This window comes from Gopherus flavomarginatus, chromosome 9 (genome assembly GCF_025201925.1).
Source record: "Gopherus flavomarginatus isolate rGopFla2 chromosome 9, rGopFla2.mat.asm, whole genome shotgun sequence".
In the NCBI taxonomy this organism is placed as follows: domain Eukaryota; kingdom Metazoa; phylum Chordata; order Testudines; family Testudinidae; genus Gopherus; species Gopherus flavomarginatus.
Window position 1 is genome coordinate 15,461,922 of NC_066625.1, and position 16,785 is coordinate 15,478,706.

The 16,785-nt window shown below is 44.8% G+C and overlaps 1 protein-coding gene across 2 annotated transcripts in view; it reads left to right on the top strand.

Annotated features, from left to right (window-relative positions):
- The window catches only part of TECPR1 (tectonin beta-propeller repeat containing 1), a 39,909-nt gene that overhangs the window by 6,345 nt on the left and 16,779 nt on the right, over positions 1–16,785 (top strand). For both annotated transcript variants that reach the window (XM_050966704.1, XM_050966703.1), the window contains exons 2-11: positions 1,608–1,840; positions 5,042–5,224; positions 5,681–5,803; positions 7,200–7,325; positions 9,689–9,863; positions 9,963–10,063; positions 12,774–12,875; positions 13,296–13,441; positions 15,046–15,575; positions 16,543–16,688. In XM_050966704.1, coding sequence (XP_050822661.1) covers positions 1,610–1,840; positions 5,042–5,224; positions 5,681–5,803; positions 7,200–7,325; positions 9,689–9,863; positions 9,963–10,063; positions 12,774–12,875; positions 13,296–13,441; positions 15,046–15,575; positions 16,543–16,688 — 1,863 coding nt within the window. In that variant the 5' untranslated portion in view covers positions 1,608–1,609. The remainder of the gene's footprint in view (positions 1–1,607; positions 1,841–5,041; positions 5,225–5,680; positions 5,804–7,199; positions 7,326–9,688; positions 9,864–9,962; positions 10,064–12,773; positions 12,876–13,295; positions 13,442–15,045; positions 15,576–16,542; positions 16,689–16,785) is intronic.

Genomic DNA, 16,785 nt, shown 5'->3' on the forward strand with positions numbered 1-16,785 from the left:
ACAAGTGGCTCTGAGCTCTCTCCAGAGGTGGGAGATGCGCATGCCCACAGAAAGAAGTCTTTATTCTTCTTGAAACAAACTTAGTGCTGGCCTGTTTGAATTCCATGTAGGACTGCAAACAGGTACTATCCCAGGACATCCTGCCCATGGCCTGGGGAGGTCTACTGGGCACCCTGCCTCAGTTTCCCTCCAAATTCACAGACTAATCCAGTCACAACCATAGACTTTGAAACAATATTCTCCTGACCTAGAGTCTAACTTATTAAACGTCATTCAGCTTCTCAAAAGGGCCCCTTTCTGCTCACCCTTCAGGTTCAGGGTCTCTCAGTTCTCCTTCTTGGGACTGTTTTCAATCCTGGCCTGTAGACTCTCTGCTCAGGTTTAGGTATTCACAGCCCACACGGGCTTTGGATCCTCTTTTGAGTTTCCCACCCAGTCAACTAATCAGTCTCTTGCTCCTCCCAGGTGAGTGTAATAATCCCAAACACCTGTCTGTGTTGGCTAGGAGCCACCGGAGCCACTCACTTTACGAAGCTCCTGGTCACAGGCCCTTAAAGGAACAGTGTTCTGGGATAGCCCTGACCTTCCCTCTCCCCAACACTAACTGCTCTCGGGATCATTTTCCTCTCTTCCAATGATGGCTTCATGTTTCTTCCCTAGACACATGGAACAGGGTAACTACATTATTTGGCCTTAAAGGACCAGTATCCATTACAAGGACAAAAGGCCTGCCTCCTCAGTTGAGAAAGGGGTCACAGAGCCCAAGAAACGAGTCTGTGGGACAGCAAATAATCAACTAGGATTTGGGGTGGATGGTCAAAGGTTCAAAATGCTGGGGACTGGACCAGATGACCTCTCGAGGTCCCTTCCAATCCTACACTTCTATGATTCTATGAGGGAACTCTGGATCACCCAACAGAGAATCATGGACAGCCTCCACTGCTCCGTGAAGGCTCCAGAGGAACTCTGCCCAGAGACAAGTAGGGGCTGAAAGTAAGCCACACAGTTGCAGAGAATCTCCCCATCTAGCTTCCTCTTCCTGGATTGATGGAGGCCATCTCAGCCAGTGCCAGGAGGAGATTGATGAGGAGTTCCTGTGGCTTTGTGGAGTCCTGGACACCGAGAGCATACAGCTCAGGAGAGTGAAATCTTCTCTTTAGCCAGAGAGCACTAGCAACACAAACTCCACCATGCTGCTTAGTCAGTGTGCCTTAGCCCAGTCCTGGAGGTCCCTCTTCTGGGGTGAGAGCAGTTCAAGCCCCATGTGTCCATTCAACCTTTGGCTTCTCTTAGCCTGAGATTGTTGCTGCTAATTGTGTTGGAAGGGTTTGCAATGTAGATTCCAGCTGGTATTCTCTGGGCTGGAATTTGCAAAGGAGCCTCAGGTAGTTAGGTACCCAACTCTCATTAAAAGGCGATGAGATTTGGATGGCTGAATCACCTAAGCTCCTTTGAAAATATCATCCTTTGTTGTCAAGTGTAGTATCATTGGAGAGGGGCCCACAGTATTCAGTTCAGTTTCTGGGTCTGTTTGGACTGGGAGTGGGGTTTGAACCCACCTCTTACAAATTAGTCTCTACATTAATACCTCTTTCTTTGCCTTTCAGCTATGGCTATGCCCAACTCCCTCTTGTGGGCAGTTGATATCTTTGGGAGGGTTTACACTCTTTCTACAGCTGGCCAGTACTGGGAGCTCTGTAAAGACAGCCAGCTGGAATTCAAACGAGTCTCTGCGATCAAACAGTGCTGCTGGGGAATAGCTTGTGATCACCAGGTATATGCCTACGTATTCTCAAGTGATGTTCCAATCAGATACCAGGAAGAAACTTATGAGAATCAGGTATGTAAAGTCATGAGCGCATCTGTCAAACTTGCCTTGTGGGCTTCAGAGAGGGTTGGCAGTGAGAGATGTGGTTACTTTTCCAGACTGATCGGTTGTCCTTGGTTGTTGTGTAATGTGTAAATGTAAGCAGACAAGAGGAATCTCATATTTGGGGTTCAAAGTGAATGTGGCAGCTAGGAAAGGAATTCCTAGCTTCGGGTGGAATTCTCCCTTCTTTGGGTACTGGGAACCACCCTGAGCATTCAGGGATTGTATTTATTTATTTATTCATTTATTTTAACCCCTGCTGCATATTTCTGAAGAACAGAGCCTAAATGTCCCCCTAAATCCTTCCTCTTTCTTCCCCTTGCAAATAGTGTCCTCTTGAGCACCAGCCATCCCAGTTGGGGTCCTTCAGTCTCTAAGTCTGATGTTTTGCTTCCATCAGTTAGCAATACCTGTTCCCTTATGAAAAAGTCACATGGAACTTAACAGCAACAAAGCCTCTAGAGTTATTTAGAAAATGTTTTCATTTCTAAAGGTTTAAAAAAATTCCCCAGGTACAATTCCCCATTAAAATCTACCATGTCTTTTTAAAAACACCCGTAGCAATGTTATTGTCACATTCTATGGGGCTTCTCTGTAACACATGCTTCAACAGAATGCATTCATAAATTGCTTTTCTTTAAAAAACAAAAAAAAAAAACAAAAAAAAACCCCATGGAACAAACACACACCCCAAAACCCACCTCTCATGTATTTGGTAAAGTCATTTTAGAGCTACGATCAATGGATTATTTTCTTGTTTCTCTTGCTTTCTAACGGATCACTAGATAAATGTAGTATAGAGTGCTGTGTTTTTATTTAAGCAGGGGAAGGCATATTTTCCTGACCTTTGTATATTTTGTCTAACATTGATATAATTATACATTGTGTTTTTAGAACATTCCTCCTTTTATGAAAACATTTTAAATGATCTTCATTAAATATGCATTATCTGGGTTGTAAATTCTTCCCTTTGTTTGGTCTAAACCATGAAAAATAGAAATCGGAGATGTGAAACTTTTCTGTGGGAACAAACTAAAAAAGTCATAGCTATCAGGCCTTGAATAATGGATAAAGATTGTGCAAAGGAGTTTAGCCTAATAGTATTGTATACAGTGTAACCAATATTGAAATATCTTGAATCATTTACGATCTTTGGATATAGATCTTACACCAGACAAGGGAGTGGCTGTGGACTAGCCCAATGTGACCAAGGGAGAACCAGTTGGGTAAAACTTGGTGGCAATTTTATTTGATTAAGGTTTTTGGTTGTGGGGTGTTTGTGGGTATTTTTTGTTTTTTTTAGCACTGAGCTGTGTGTGGTCCTTTAAAAATGTTGTTGTTATGATTATGTAAGTGAACTTGGGCAAGTTTGACAGCGTTGGAATCCAAAGTCATACAGTGTAGAGAGCAACCTGGCAGGTCAGCTTCTAACCAAGGGGGACGCCTCTAAGGATCAATCAAAAGTATGTGAATATCCCCACCTACAGGTCAAAACCTGGAATTGTTGGCATTACCAGAGCCCTCGTCCAGACTAACCCGCGGCATCGGCGGGTTAAAATCGATTGCTCGGGGATCGATATATCGCGTCTAGTCTGGACGCGGTGTATCGATCCCCGAGCGCGCTTACATCGATTCCGGAACTCCATCAATCCGAACGGAGTTCCGGAATCGACACGGAGAGCCGCGGACATCGATGCCGCGCCGTCCAGACTGGTGAGTACCTCGATTTTAGAAATTCGACTTCAGCTACGTTATTCCCGTAGCTGAAGTTGCGTATCTAAAATCGATTTTAATTCCTAGTCTGGACGTGGCCATAGAAACCCACAGTTTAGTGCCCTTTCGTATGCTGCATTGAATGCCATGCCAAGCCCATGCTACATTTATAGCTGAATTCTGTTCAGTTAGTTTTCAGTCTAAGACATCTATGGTAGGGGACCGCAGGTGGAATTTCCACAGGGGTCCGCACTTCCATTTGAAATTTTTTTGGTGTCTGCAGATGAAAAAAGTTTGAAAACTTCTGGTTTATTTCATTAGGGGAACTGGTGTAAGCTGGAACAGCAATTCTTTTGCTGGTATTAGCTGTATCTCCACTACGAGGGTTTACTGGTATAGAAATACTAGCAAACCCTTTCTAGGGTAGACAAAGCCTTAGGGTATGTCTATACTTCATTTAAAAACCTGCAGCTGGACCGTGCCAGCTGACTCAGGCTAAGAGGCTGTTTAACTGTGGTGTAGATGTTTGAGCTCGGGCTTGAGCCCAGATGCTAGGACTCTGCAAGATGGGAGGGTCCCAGAGCTCAGGCTCCAGCTCGAGCCCAAACATCTACACCACAGTTAAACAGCCCCTTAGCCCGAGTCTGCTGGCACGGTCCAGCTGCGGGCTTTTAAATGAAGTATAGACATACCCTGAGTCACCTTTCAATTAAGAATTGGACCAAGGCTCCTAAATCCATGGCCACTGGCCACTTGATAGCAGTCTGATATGGTGGCTTTCACTGGCTACCACCCTGGGCTGAACTTGGCCCAGTACACTAGAAATGAAATGCTGCAGACAGTCCCACAATCACTAATGCTTTCTAGTATATGAATGGGAACACTTGATGGTGCTTCTTATTGTTTATTATTCCATGATCTTTGGTAATAAAGTGAACAATTGAATGTCATCAGTTAGAATGACACCCACCACATGTTTGTTAAAATGAAGTAACTTTCCCCCTTAGCATTATGCAGTCTAGTTGTAGCCGTGTCAGTCCCAGGATATTAGACAGACAAGGTGGGTGAGGTAATATCTTTTATTGGACCAATTTTTGAAGGTGAGAAAGACAAGCCTGAAGAAGAGCTCTATGTAAGCTCGAAAGCTTGTCTCTCTGACCAACAGAAGTTGGTCCAATAAAAGAAATGACCTTACCCACCTTGTCCTCCTTAGCATTGGCATTAAAGGAAGGATGCACTCTCTAAAGAGTGTGTGAGCCAGTAGCTGGTATCTGAAGGATGCTCCCTCCAAAGATGATATTAGCCAGTAGCCAGTGTTTGGATGCCACCTTGTTTCCCCAGTGGATCATTTCTCTTGAGGTGTGGAACATCTGAACATCCCCAAGGCCCCATCTGTGACCTAACAAGGTTACATGACCTTAGAGACCTGACCTGTACAATTTTTCTCTTTTCTGGCAGCGTTGGAATCCGGTTGGTGGCTTTTGTGAGAAATTAATGCCCAGTGATCGCTGGCAATGGAGCGACGTGAGCGGGCTAAAACATCAGCAGCTTGACAGTTTCACGCTGCCATCTCCGCACTGGGAATGGGAGTCTGACTGGTACGTGGATGAAAATATTGGAGGGGAACCAACAGAGAAAGGGGTAGGTGAACAATACCGGCAAGGGATCCATTCTGGGAAACCACTCTGTAAAAGTAAAGGCATCTCCCATCTTCCCACAGCTGCTTCTTGCTGGCAATGGAGATCTCTATAGTATAGTTTTGGAGGCATCTTTTCCTAGGGCTCTTGAAACCAAAGGGAGCCTTTGTTAACTTCAACAGGCTTTGGATCAGGCCCTGAAATGCTAGCTATTGGATGCTATTATTTACTATAACATCTTTATTACAACAACAATAAAATGCTTTTCTATATCTTATTTGTCCTGTATGTATTGCACAGAGGAGTTGAATGTCTGTAGAGTTAGGAGATAAAAGCCCCTATGCATGTGCAAAGTAATTTGTATTACGTTTGTAGGAATGATCCTTGTGAAGAATTGTTCTGAGTTATTTAATGTAGCCATCTGCTCCCAGTCTTTATGAAAGGAACTCTCTGTTTTTAGGGTTGGACATATGCCATTGACTTCCCAGCTACCTACGCAAAGGATAAGAAATGGAATTCCTGTGTCCGACGTAGGAGGTGGATCAGATACAGGAGATACAAATCACGAGACACTTGGGCAAAGGTCTCTTTCTGTGTTTGTTTGTTTTATTTATTAGCTCAAGTGGTATATGAAAAAAATGATGACATGAGAGTGGGGAAGTTTGCACTGCTGTCACTGCAGTGTGTGCTGTCTGCGAAGACAGGACCTTGGACTCTGCAGCTGCTAATCTAGCACCTCTCTCAAGCATTACAAATTCAAGGCTGGAATTTTTCAAAGGAGCATAAGGAAATTAGGTGCCCAAATCCCACTGAAATTCAGTGGGATTTATTTTAGGTGCCTTTCAAAATTTCCACCATAGCTTTGAATTTTTTTTCTTTTCTAACATAAAGAGCTTCAGCCCAGCCCTCAGATCTTTGTCATGTGTTTACATGTGTTGATTTACAATCTTGTGTATGGAGGCATAGGCAGAGAGAGGAATTCTGATCACTTGTTCACAGGCAGCTAATGATACGTGATGAAAAAACATGCTCCATTTTCAATAAGATTTTTCCCGGTGCATGGCAGCCATTTGGTGTCAGTCCACTAGCTGTCTTCCCTACAGGCACATGTGATTGCTGTTTGTGTGCACACATGCAAAAACATACATGATTTATTTTAGTGACTGTAATGCTTGTGCAAGATGCTGGATTGACGGGTGTGGGAGCAAAAGTCTCGTGCTTTACCTAAGAACCGGTATAGCCCCAGCAGCAAGAGTGCAGGCTTCTTATAGACTCATAGACTCATAGACTCATAGGTCAGAAGGGACCAATCTGATCATCTAGTCTGACCTCCTGCACAAGGCAGGCCACAGAACCCCACCCATCCAATTTTATACAACCCCTATCCCAGGATTGAGTTTTTGAAATCCTCAAAAATGGTTTGAAGACCTCAAGCTGCAGAGACACCACCAGCAAGCGACCCGTGCCCCACGCTGCAGGGGAAGGCGAAAAACCTCCAGGGCACCTGCCAATCCGCCCTGGAGGAAAATTCCTTCCCGACCCCAAATATGGCGATCAGCTAAACCCTGAGCATGTGGGCAAGAGTCACCAGCCAGCACCCAAGAAGGAGTTCTCCGCAGCAACTCAGTACCCATCGCATGCAACATCTCCCCGCAGACCATTGAGCAGACCTGTCTGGTGGTAATTCAAGATCAATTGCCCAAATTAACGATCCTATCATAACATCCCATTCTTCCATGCTGCTCCGCAAATGTGGCCTCACCCTGTCTGAAGGAGCAGCCATAAGTGAGAGAGGGAGTCCATCCTCCATGCCTAACCATTTGGCATCTGGATGGTGGCTTTGTGATGCAAAGATTTGTCTGCTAGAAAATGAGATAAGCCCCTCCTATCACAGTGTACCAAGTAGCCAGCGGGTATATGTGGGGTCAGGTCGTCTTCTACTTCTGCTCTCTAATTTTTTCTCACTCTCTCTGCTTTAGATAACATCCCATGATGATCCTAAACAGTTGCCAGATCCTTTCAACGATATCTCCATTGGAGGATGGGACATCACTGACGAGCCCATGGGCCGGTTATCGGTCTGGGCAGTGTCCTTACAAGGAAGGGTATAACTCTTTGTGTGTGTGTGTGTGTGTGTGTGTATTCCTTATCTGCAGTGGTTTTGTAGCCATGTTGGTCCCCAGGTATTAGAGAGACAAGGTGGATGAGGTAATATCTTTTATTGGGCCAACTTCTGTTGGTGAGATGGACAAGCTTTGGAGCTACACAGATTTCTTCAGGGCTAGGAAAGGTACTCTGAGTGTCACCACTAAATACAAGGTGGGACAGATAGAATGTGTATTAACTAGTTATGCTAAACTAAGAGACCATTACAACCTCTGTCATCAGACAAAAAGAGGATGCTAGTGGGTTACAGGTGGTTGTACTGGGGCATAAATCCAGTGTCTTTATTAAGACCTTGATTTTTAGTGTCTAGCAAATTATGAATGTGAGCCCCCAGGTTCATCTTTTGAAGGTGTTGTGCAGGTTTCCATTGAGGACAAGGACAGAGAAGTCAGATATGGAGTGATCATTTTGTGAAAAATGTTCGCCCTTTGATGGTGTTTGGTGTTCTTTTCTTTTATCATTTTTGTGTGAAAGTTCATTTGAGAGCATAGTGATTGTTTGGTTTTACCCATCTAGTTGTTATTGGGGCATTTAGTGCATTGGATGAGGTACACCACATATGACAGATGTGTAGGACCCAGGCATCTTGGAAAGTGTGTTGGAGGTAGATATTTATCATCATAGCAGTGGAGATATACCTGCAGGTTTTGCATATGTTGTTATGGTAAGGGTCTGGTACCACTTTGAGTTGGTGGGTCCTGGTCTGTGGGAACTTGTTTCTGAAGATGCGATTGCGGGGATGGGGGGAGATATTTGAAGGCCAGATCACAATTGACTAGGTGGCTGTGAATCTCAGTGTTTAAGCCCAAACAGACATTCTGCAAGCTAAAGTGTTGCCTTCATACACTGGTCAGGATATTTGCCGTTTGACATGGCTGACGGGGACATGGAAATAAAACCCTTTCTGTGACAGGCTGTTGATTGATACTGCTTAATATCAAAATAGAGCGGGAGAGTTTAGAGGTGCTATGTCATAGGTGAGTTCTTCTTTGGTGTGGAAAAATGAACCCGTAGAAAGGATCCTATTTTGTTTAACCTTTTTTTGCATTGAATAGGGAAAAGTTCAGCTTGCTGAATGAGTTAAACCTTCCTGAGTTGGCAGTAAGATAGTCTTGGAATCCAGCCCTGGCAAGGTTTTACTTTATATCTATAATACTAAATGCCAAAAAAGTATGCATCTCCCATCCTTTTCTTAGGCCCACAATGAAGTCTTTCTTATCCTTCCCCATGCTGTAAGGATTTCCATCCTTCACTCTTAGGCACACGTCTTAGCTGTCATCCTCCTAGCCATGGTCTATCCCTGACTTGTGTCTTAACAGGTCTAGAAGTAACTTGAGAGGTTTGAAAGAGTGTAGTCTAATGGCTGTAACAAATACTCACTCCTGGGGTCTACTCGCATTTTGCCACAGGCTGGCTGTGTAGCATTGGGCAAGTCACTTAAAAAAATCATCTCCCTGTGTCTCAGTTTCCCCATGTGGAAATTATAGCTCCCTGCCTACAGGCTTATTTAGTTAACATTAAAGTGCTTTTGGTTCCCCCAATGGAAGTCCTGCCAAAGCAAAATGTTGTTAATAAATGTGGGGCTGTAGTTCTCGCTGTTTGCCACAAGGAGAGCATATCAACCTAGGAATGCTCTATGCCCTCTCCATATTGAACCTTCTCACCAAGCTCCCTCAAACATATGGTGGAGAAACACATGTGTGAGAGACCAGACTGGCAAGTACAAAACCCTTAAAGTGGCACGTTCCCTCTGCTGCGTGTAAATGTTGGGCTGGACACCATCAAAAGTTATGAAAGTGGGGAGGTGTTGGCCGCTATACAAATGGTGTCTATCTAAATGGATAGCTTGTTACAGTTAATGCCAGATCATGACTTTTTATCTATAGCAGTAACCTGGGTATGTGAATGCTCTGTATTTTCCTAAGGAAGGAGGATTCTTGGTGTACAGTTCAATGGTTCTAAGTTTATTTAACGTGCTTTGAATCATATTTAACTGCTCCGAATGTTGAAATACACACAGATAGTGTGGCAAGAGATCATGGGCCTGTCCAAATTGGCTTGCATCATAAAAACTAGTGTATAGAAAAGCCTCCTCCCTCGATAAACAGGGAAGTGGTCTGCAGTTGTATAATCTACTCAACTAATGCCACCTAAAGGTGAGAGTTCAAATGCTATAAAAGGATCCTTGGCTAGAGAAGAATGGTTCTCTCCTTTCTGTCAGGCTGCCCATATGTTTGCTCCAAAAGGTTCTGATTGTTTTTATTAGGGTGGCATTTTTCTAAGGCTTTTGTGTCTGTCCTAGGTATGGTATAGAGAAGATGTTTGCCACCACAATCCAGAAGGCTCCTCGTGGTCGTTAATAGCCACCCCCGGAGAAGCAGTTCAGATCAGCTGTGGACCATATGACCTCCTATGGGCAACACTTTGGGAGGGGCAAGCTATTGTGAGAGAAGGGATTGATAGAAATAATCCTCAAGGTAAAACCCTGTCATGCCATGCAGGGAAGTTGCTTTGATTTGTAGAGAACTGAATGAGAGTCTAATGAACAGTGACTCCTTGTTTTGTTTATTGGGCAGGAATTTCTTGGACAATGGTGGAACCCCCAAGCTCTGAAAATGGGATCCTGCACGTCTCTGTGGGTGTAAACGTGGTGTGGGCGGTTACTAAAGATAGAAAAGTAAGAGGCCTTGAGCTACATTTCTGGTTCTCTTCCCTGCAAGTTTATAGTATGTTGCTCTTCTGAAATGTCAGGGATTTGGGATCTCTTGCCCCTTTTGCTGGGTAAGTTCCAGTGTCCCAAAATTTCAGGAGTGCTCTGTGGCTCTTAGTGACTGAACCACCAAGAAGCATAGGGGTGTGTGGGTGTCCATGAGAAAGCTGCTCAGCCACTCTCCTAGAGTTCCAGCTTGACAGCACGCTGCTGCCAGTTTGGGATAATGCTATAGACAATGGGCCAAACTCAAGTCAAGCAGCAGCAAATGAGTGTAAGAGGAAGTTTCACAACCCTAGGCTGGGGCTCCTTTATAGCTGCTCAGTGGTCGTTGTCGTGTATTACATCTGAACGCAGCCAGTAGAATGGCATGTAGCGATAATGGGGATATGAAAAGAAACTGGTGGCAAGGAGCAAGGCATGGTGTGGAATTTGCAGTGAAGAATACAGAAGGGCCTAGAATAAGAGATGAACCCCCCTCCTATGGTGGTTGAGCCCCCTGGAAAGAGTGAAAACTGCTTATTTCACATAGGCGTCTTGATCACTTCTAGCTGCTGATCACTGGCACTGATTCAAAGGTCAGAAATATGTACCAGTCCCAAAACCAAAATGCCCTTTCACAAAAGAGTTTATAGCCCCAGCACACTGGGAAATAGACAGGTTCAGTAGTCAGAATAGCTAAAGCATTAGTCTCTAGCCTTGGGTGACAAAGTCTACTGTGTATTTCTAAACCTAGTGATTAGCAAAATAGTTGACCTTCTGAAGGTCACCAATCCCTCGATCTAGCAGTGCTTTCTGTTACTGGTCCAGGACAGAATATAGCAAATCCCACCTGTGGGAACAAGGTAATATTCAGTCCCTACTTTATAACAAAACAAAACAAAAATTATGGTTCAATCTTGGCTTCTTGCCTAGGATGTTCGTGTATGTGCATGTGTTTGTCATTGTGTTTACAACATCAAGTCTGTGTGCAAGCTCCCAAATAGTCTGTTGTTCTGATGACAATAAACCCCCTTCACCTATTTTATATTCTGCTACGTGGCTAACTAATAACAAATATCTGCTGTACTTGGGAAAAAAATCACTGATTCTAAGCACTAACAGAGTGTAATTATCCCAGGTTCTTACTGTGAATTAGTAGTTTCCAGGGTTTATTGAGAACTTTATTGAAGTTAAATAACAAACGTGAGGTCCCTTATTAGTATCAATAGCATATATAGCTTCAGGCTTGTCTACACAGGGACATTATACCGGTATAATATGGGGGGGTGGAATTTAACGCTCTGTAGCTATACCAGTATAGCTCCCTGTGTGGGCACTCTTAGTCCAAGATGAGTGTTCTTTTTCCAGTTTAGTTTTTGTTGCTTTGGAAGTGGTTTAAATTAAAGACTCAAAGTTGGTTTTTCTCTGGAATCAGACTGTTCACACACAGTTATATTAGTATACCAATGTCTACAGGGGAGGTTTTTCCAGTTACAATCTTTTGGCTGTTTTTTATTTGGTAAAGAATGAGAGAGAACCAATCTAATGTAATAGGAAATTAAATACATGGTATGTGTTGGGTTTTTTTTTTAAATCCAACCACTAATTTAACAAACAACTTCCAAAGTGTAAACAGGCTATTCCGTTGGATTTAATATAATGTTTAAAGCCCTTGAAAAGCTTGGGGAAGTGACTTGGAGGCAGAAGCACTTGTTAGGAGCCTTTAGATGTGATAAAAGCCATCCTACAGATGAGATATAAAAGAATGAATTTTCCCATGCACCAGAGAAACTCTCATTCTCAGGGGAAGAGCTGGGGAACTGGCTGGCTCAGGCTTGTCAGCTATTTGCTCTCTAACTTCGGAGAGAAGTTCTCCTGAGAGAAACTATGGAACTGCCTCTAATTTATACCATCCTGGCGCTGTAAGGGGCCTTAAAGTGAGTGTGCGTTACATTGCCTGGCACCGTAAGCCCTGTTTGCACTGCCAGAATGGCGTAAAGGGGCCATAGTGCAAATGAGAATCTGATCCTTCTCCCTCATTCCTAAAGCAGCTCTTTAATGTTGACGTTAACATAGCGTATTAGGAACTTTTGAAAGAGTTACCTAGTAAAAACTGCATCCGACGAAGTGAGTATTCACCCACGAAAGCTCATGCTCCAATACATCTGTTAGTCTATGAGGTGCCACAGGACTCTTTGCTGCTTTTACAGATCCAGACTAACACGGCTACCCCTCTGATACTAGTAAACACTGTTGCTGGGACTTTGAAAGGAATCTAAGAGGTTAGGAACCCAACTGCCAGTGGGATTTTAGGCACTTAAGTCTTAGGTCCCTTTTCAGGTTAGGATTGTCAAAGCTATTCTGGATAACTGCCATGTATGAGGTGTATGCTGTGCTGCCCCGAGGGAGGTGAAAGTGCAGCCTTGGGAGTCAGGACTTTAGAGTTCTATTCCCAACTCTGCCACTGACTTGCTGTATTACCTTAGGCAAGTTTCTTAATGGCTCAGTGTCTCAGTCCTGTAGATGCTCTGGAAGCCTCAGACCAAAGGCACTGCTGAAGTACCATTAGTTGCTCACAGCAATGGCAAAACTGAGAATGAGAGACAGGAGCCCTGACTCCCAGCCACAGCTTTAACCATTTAACTGTCTCCTTGCTAGTACAGTAGTTCAAAACTTGGATTTTAACTTGTGACAGGTGTGGTTCAGAAGAGGTGTGAACTCGCACAATCCATGTGGCACCAGCTGGATTGAAATGGTTGGAGAAATGATGATGGTAAACGTTGGCTTAAATGACCAGGTAAGGCAGCGGAACACCAATTGTGCGAACACATCAGCGTGTTTAGACTCCTTTCGTATGATCAGTGTTCAGCTTTGGGGTCGTAATACACTCCAGCAGTCCAACAAGGGGCCCATTGCCTGAACTGCCAAAAGCCACATGAGGTACATTGCGAGAACATTCAGCAAACCTACCTCTTATCTGATACACTTGAGTACAAAACCCCCCATCCCACAATCAACTGTACACAGGAGTGATGCTCTGCACCTAAAATACCACCACTAGAGACCAACTCAAAGAAAACCCCTGATTCAGGAAAGACTCTTGCCCTCAACTGCCCTCTTCTCACTCCCCTGTTGTAGCTGATGCCCATCTGCTTTCCATGCCATTCATCCCCTTAGGACACACAGACATTCCCGACAAGGCCCCTTTCTCCCTTAGGTCTGGGGAATCGGCTGCGAGGATCGAGCAGTTTATTTCCGGCAAGGTGTCACACCAAGCGAGCTCAGCGGGAAGACATGGAAGGCGATTGTATCTGGCAGAGAGAGTGACAGGTCTCAGACCGGCAGCTCGACCAGTCTCCTCAGGTAGCTAATAAAGTATCCAGAAGCCCTAAAGGCTATCAGATTTTGGTGCTGCCACGGCATGAGAGGAGTATTTCTGTGAACACAATCCATCCAGTTTGTTCAAGGCCCCTCACTGTGACCTTGAACCAACTCCACACATGGCTCCTGCTTCTTGAAGTCCATTTGTCTGGGGTTTTTCCCCAATTAAAATGCAACAGCAAGCAGCAAACACTTCTTCTCTGGGGAGAGAGGCAATGTTCTGACTTGAGAATTCAGCCTGGCAGTAAAATGAGCCGAGCTGGGATTTGCCATCAGATTCCAGAGTCCAGTCTATAATTGATGAAATGTTACCTGCCGGATATCCTGGAGGTGTTTACTCCACTTAACGATTATCCTCCTCTTGGGTGTCACTTGTGTGGCATCTTGCCACTTTCTTTCCCAGAGAGAATAAACAAATGGCTCCCTGCTGAGAGTTGGCCCATCGGCCACGCAGAACATGCTGGGAACACTGTGAGAAGCCACGTGCTAAACCCTAGGAATCAAAACATCTTGTGTTGCTGAACAGAAACTATCTGCAGTTGAGAATGAATCCAGTGCTGATAGGCTCTATTATTATTAATTATTATTATTATTTATTAATTTGTACTAGTAGTACCTGGGAGCCCCAGGCCCCCATTGTCTTAGGCAAACACAGAACAAAAAGGCAGCCCCTGACCCAGAGAGCTTGCAGACCAAGGGGGAGCACAAGGAAACAACAGACAAGACACACATAGGGTGGGGGAAAGGTTAGCGCACACAAGCAGAGTGAACAGTGTAATGGCAGCAAACATCATGTTAGTGCCAGGATTCTTTAGTTTGCTGGGAGAGAGGGGAGTTAGCAGATCCCCTCCTAAATAGAAAGAACAGGGAATGCTGGTGGGGGTAGGGGGGAGGCAGCTATGGAATGAATCTGAGATGAAGATGGCGAGGAGCTGAAGCAAACACCGATCAGCACAGGTCACAGAATGTCTGCCCATTCTGTAGTCCTGACTGGAACGTCCAAAGGTCTCTTTGTCTGCTCCTCTTCCAAAGGGCTGGAGTCTCTAGCTGGGTTCTGTCTGTTCCTCTCCTCCAAGGCCACATGGAGAAGACAGGAGGCACTGCATGGGTCCTAGTACCCCTGGAAGGTGTGTGGGGTATCCCCTGCACTGTTCTGGGGCTAAGGGGGCATTGGGAGGAAGAAAGGGGCCTGGCTGGACCCCATATTTTACCTCCACCCCTCCGAAATGCAGCAGTCCCTGCTTTGGCTGCTTCTGTTCCTACTAGTTGGAGTCTAAAAAGAGTCCTGCTCAGCATTTGTAAACCAAAAGACAGGGCCTTGGGGTGTTAACACTTGGGGTATTCTGGAGAGTTCTGTGCAGCCAACCCTACAGGCTGTCATAAAATGATTTCTCAGCATGGCCTGCAAACCCATGTGTCAGACTCTTCCCTTGGGAAAGTTAAGCTTTTACCATGAAAGGTCTGCTTTGTATCAGCTGGATGCTGTAGCCATCTGTCTTTCTTTCTCTGGTCTTTTCTATGGCTCTGTGCCATTTGATAATTCGGGAACTGGTGGCTGATTAGTTCCTTGTCTGTTTGTCCCCAAGCGCTGGCTGTTTCTTCAGTGACGACGTTAGGGAGCAAATGAATTTGATCGTTCAGAGTGATGCAGACATTTCCTCTGATACCAAGAGCCCACAGATACAGCCAAACCTTGCCGACATACCTCTGTCAAGTGCTGCAGCTAGCGTCAATGGTAACAACGTGGGAAGCCAGTCACCAGAAGCGAGTGCAAACTTGGCTTTGGATCCTCTGGACTCTGCTCCTGAAGAAGCCAGCCCTGCTTCAGACAATGGCGAGAACGCTGGTCTTGAAAAACCCAAGTCCTCTGCCGACCAGGATCCCCATCCTGCAGAACTGCAGTGGACAAACATTGACTTAAAGGAGGCCCATAAAAAACCTCCGCTCTCTGCCAGCACCTTCCCGGAGACATCCAGCTTGTCTTCCCTTGGCATGTTCTCAGTTGGAGTCGAAGAACATTATGATGCTGATGAGCATCCGTTGTGGGCCTGGGTGTGTGGGGGAGGCTGCCTGGTGGATTCACACAGCTCGTTGAAATGGTTCACTCTTCAGTCAGGTACTGTCAGCTCAGCATAGCTGGGCCTTGATCCCTACTCAGCATAATGATCCTGCCATAATAAGATACCGTGCTTAAAAAAAAAAAAGGCATGTCCTTATCTCAGAATAATCCCTCCTTCCAGCCCACTCTCTTATGTAGTATTCTGTATGCCAGTTACTCTTCACCCCAGAAGGGAAGGTATTTCCTGTTTTGCGTATCTTGCTGTAAAGCTCTTTATGAACATAGTTATTGACTAATTCTCTGCATGTTTGGCAGTAATGTTACGCAGGGAATAATCCAGTTTATCAGAACTCTACACACCTGTTTAGTTCTCCATTGCGTTGAAACTGGAGCTCAGGATAAAACGGTTCCTGGGTGTGATTGAAAACTAGTCAAAAGCAGGTTGTGGAGGGAACCTGTTTAGAGACAAATACCACAGTGCCTTGCTGGTACCATAGTAATTGTGACCCGAGAATGAGATATACACTGTCGTAAGCCTTTCTAATAGTAAGAGGAATTGAAAAGTGGTTTTCTGAATGGGACCCCAGCCTTGACTCCAGGAGGGGTTAGAACAGGGAGGCTTCTGAAGAAAGTGAAATATGGTCAAATTTCCAAATAAACTGGTTGTCAGATTAGTGAGTATGTGATCCCAATACTTAGCCTTGTCTTACTGGTCATCTCAGCTCTGTATCAGAATCTTTAGAGCGTATGGTCATCTCCTAGGAATATTCACGTGCTGCTTTAGTGGAGGGATATACAGAGGAGTTTATGATAAGTCTTTCAATCCGTTTTCTATGCATCATTTGCAGTATTCTCACTGGCCTTTTGGTAATGCCACTGGGACTAGTGTGTCCATGTAATAATGGTGTTAGACCAGAGGTGTTTGGCCCAGTGTTTTTGAAGTGGTAGATTGTGTCTTGAGCATCTAATACTTCACGAAATTGAGTTTAAAGCTCACTTGTTCATCACGTTGGTTCTGTTCTAGGTCTGTTATCCTCTGTGCAGTCTCTTTCCCTGTCTATCAGTCCAGCGCAGACAGCAGCGTGGCGAAAGCAGATTTTCCAGCAGCTCAGTGAGAGGACCAAGCGGGAACTGGAGAACTTTAGACACTATGAACAAGCTATTGAGCAGGTAAGTGAAAATCCTCTGTTTCCTTCCCTCTAACTGTGATCATGATTTAACATCTGTCAGGACTGGGTATCCGTGATGGTACTGTCCAGTGTATGGC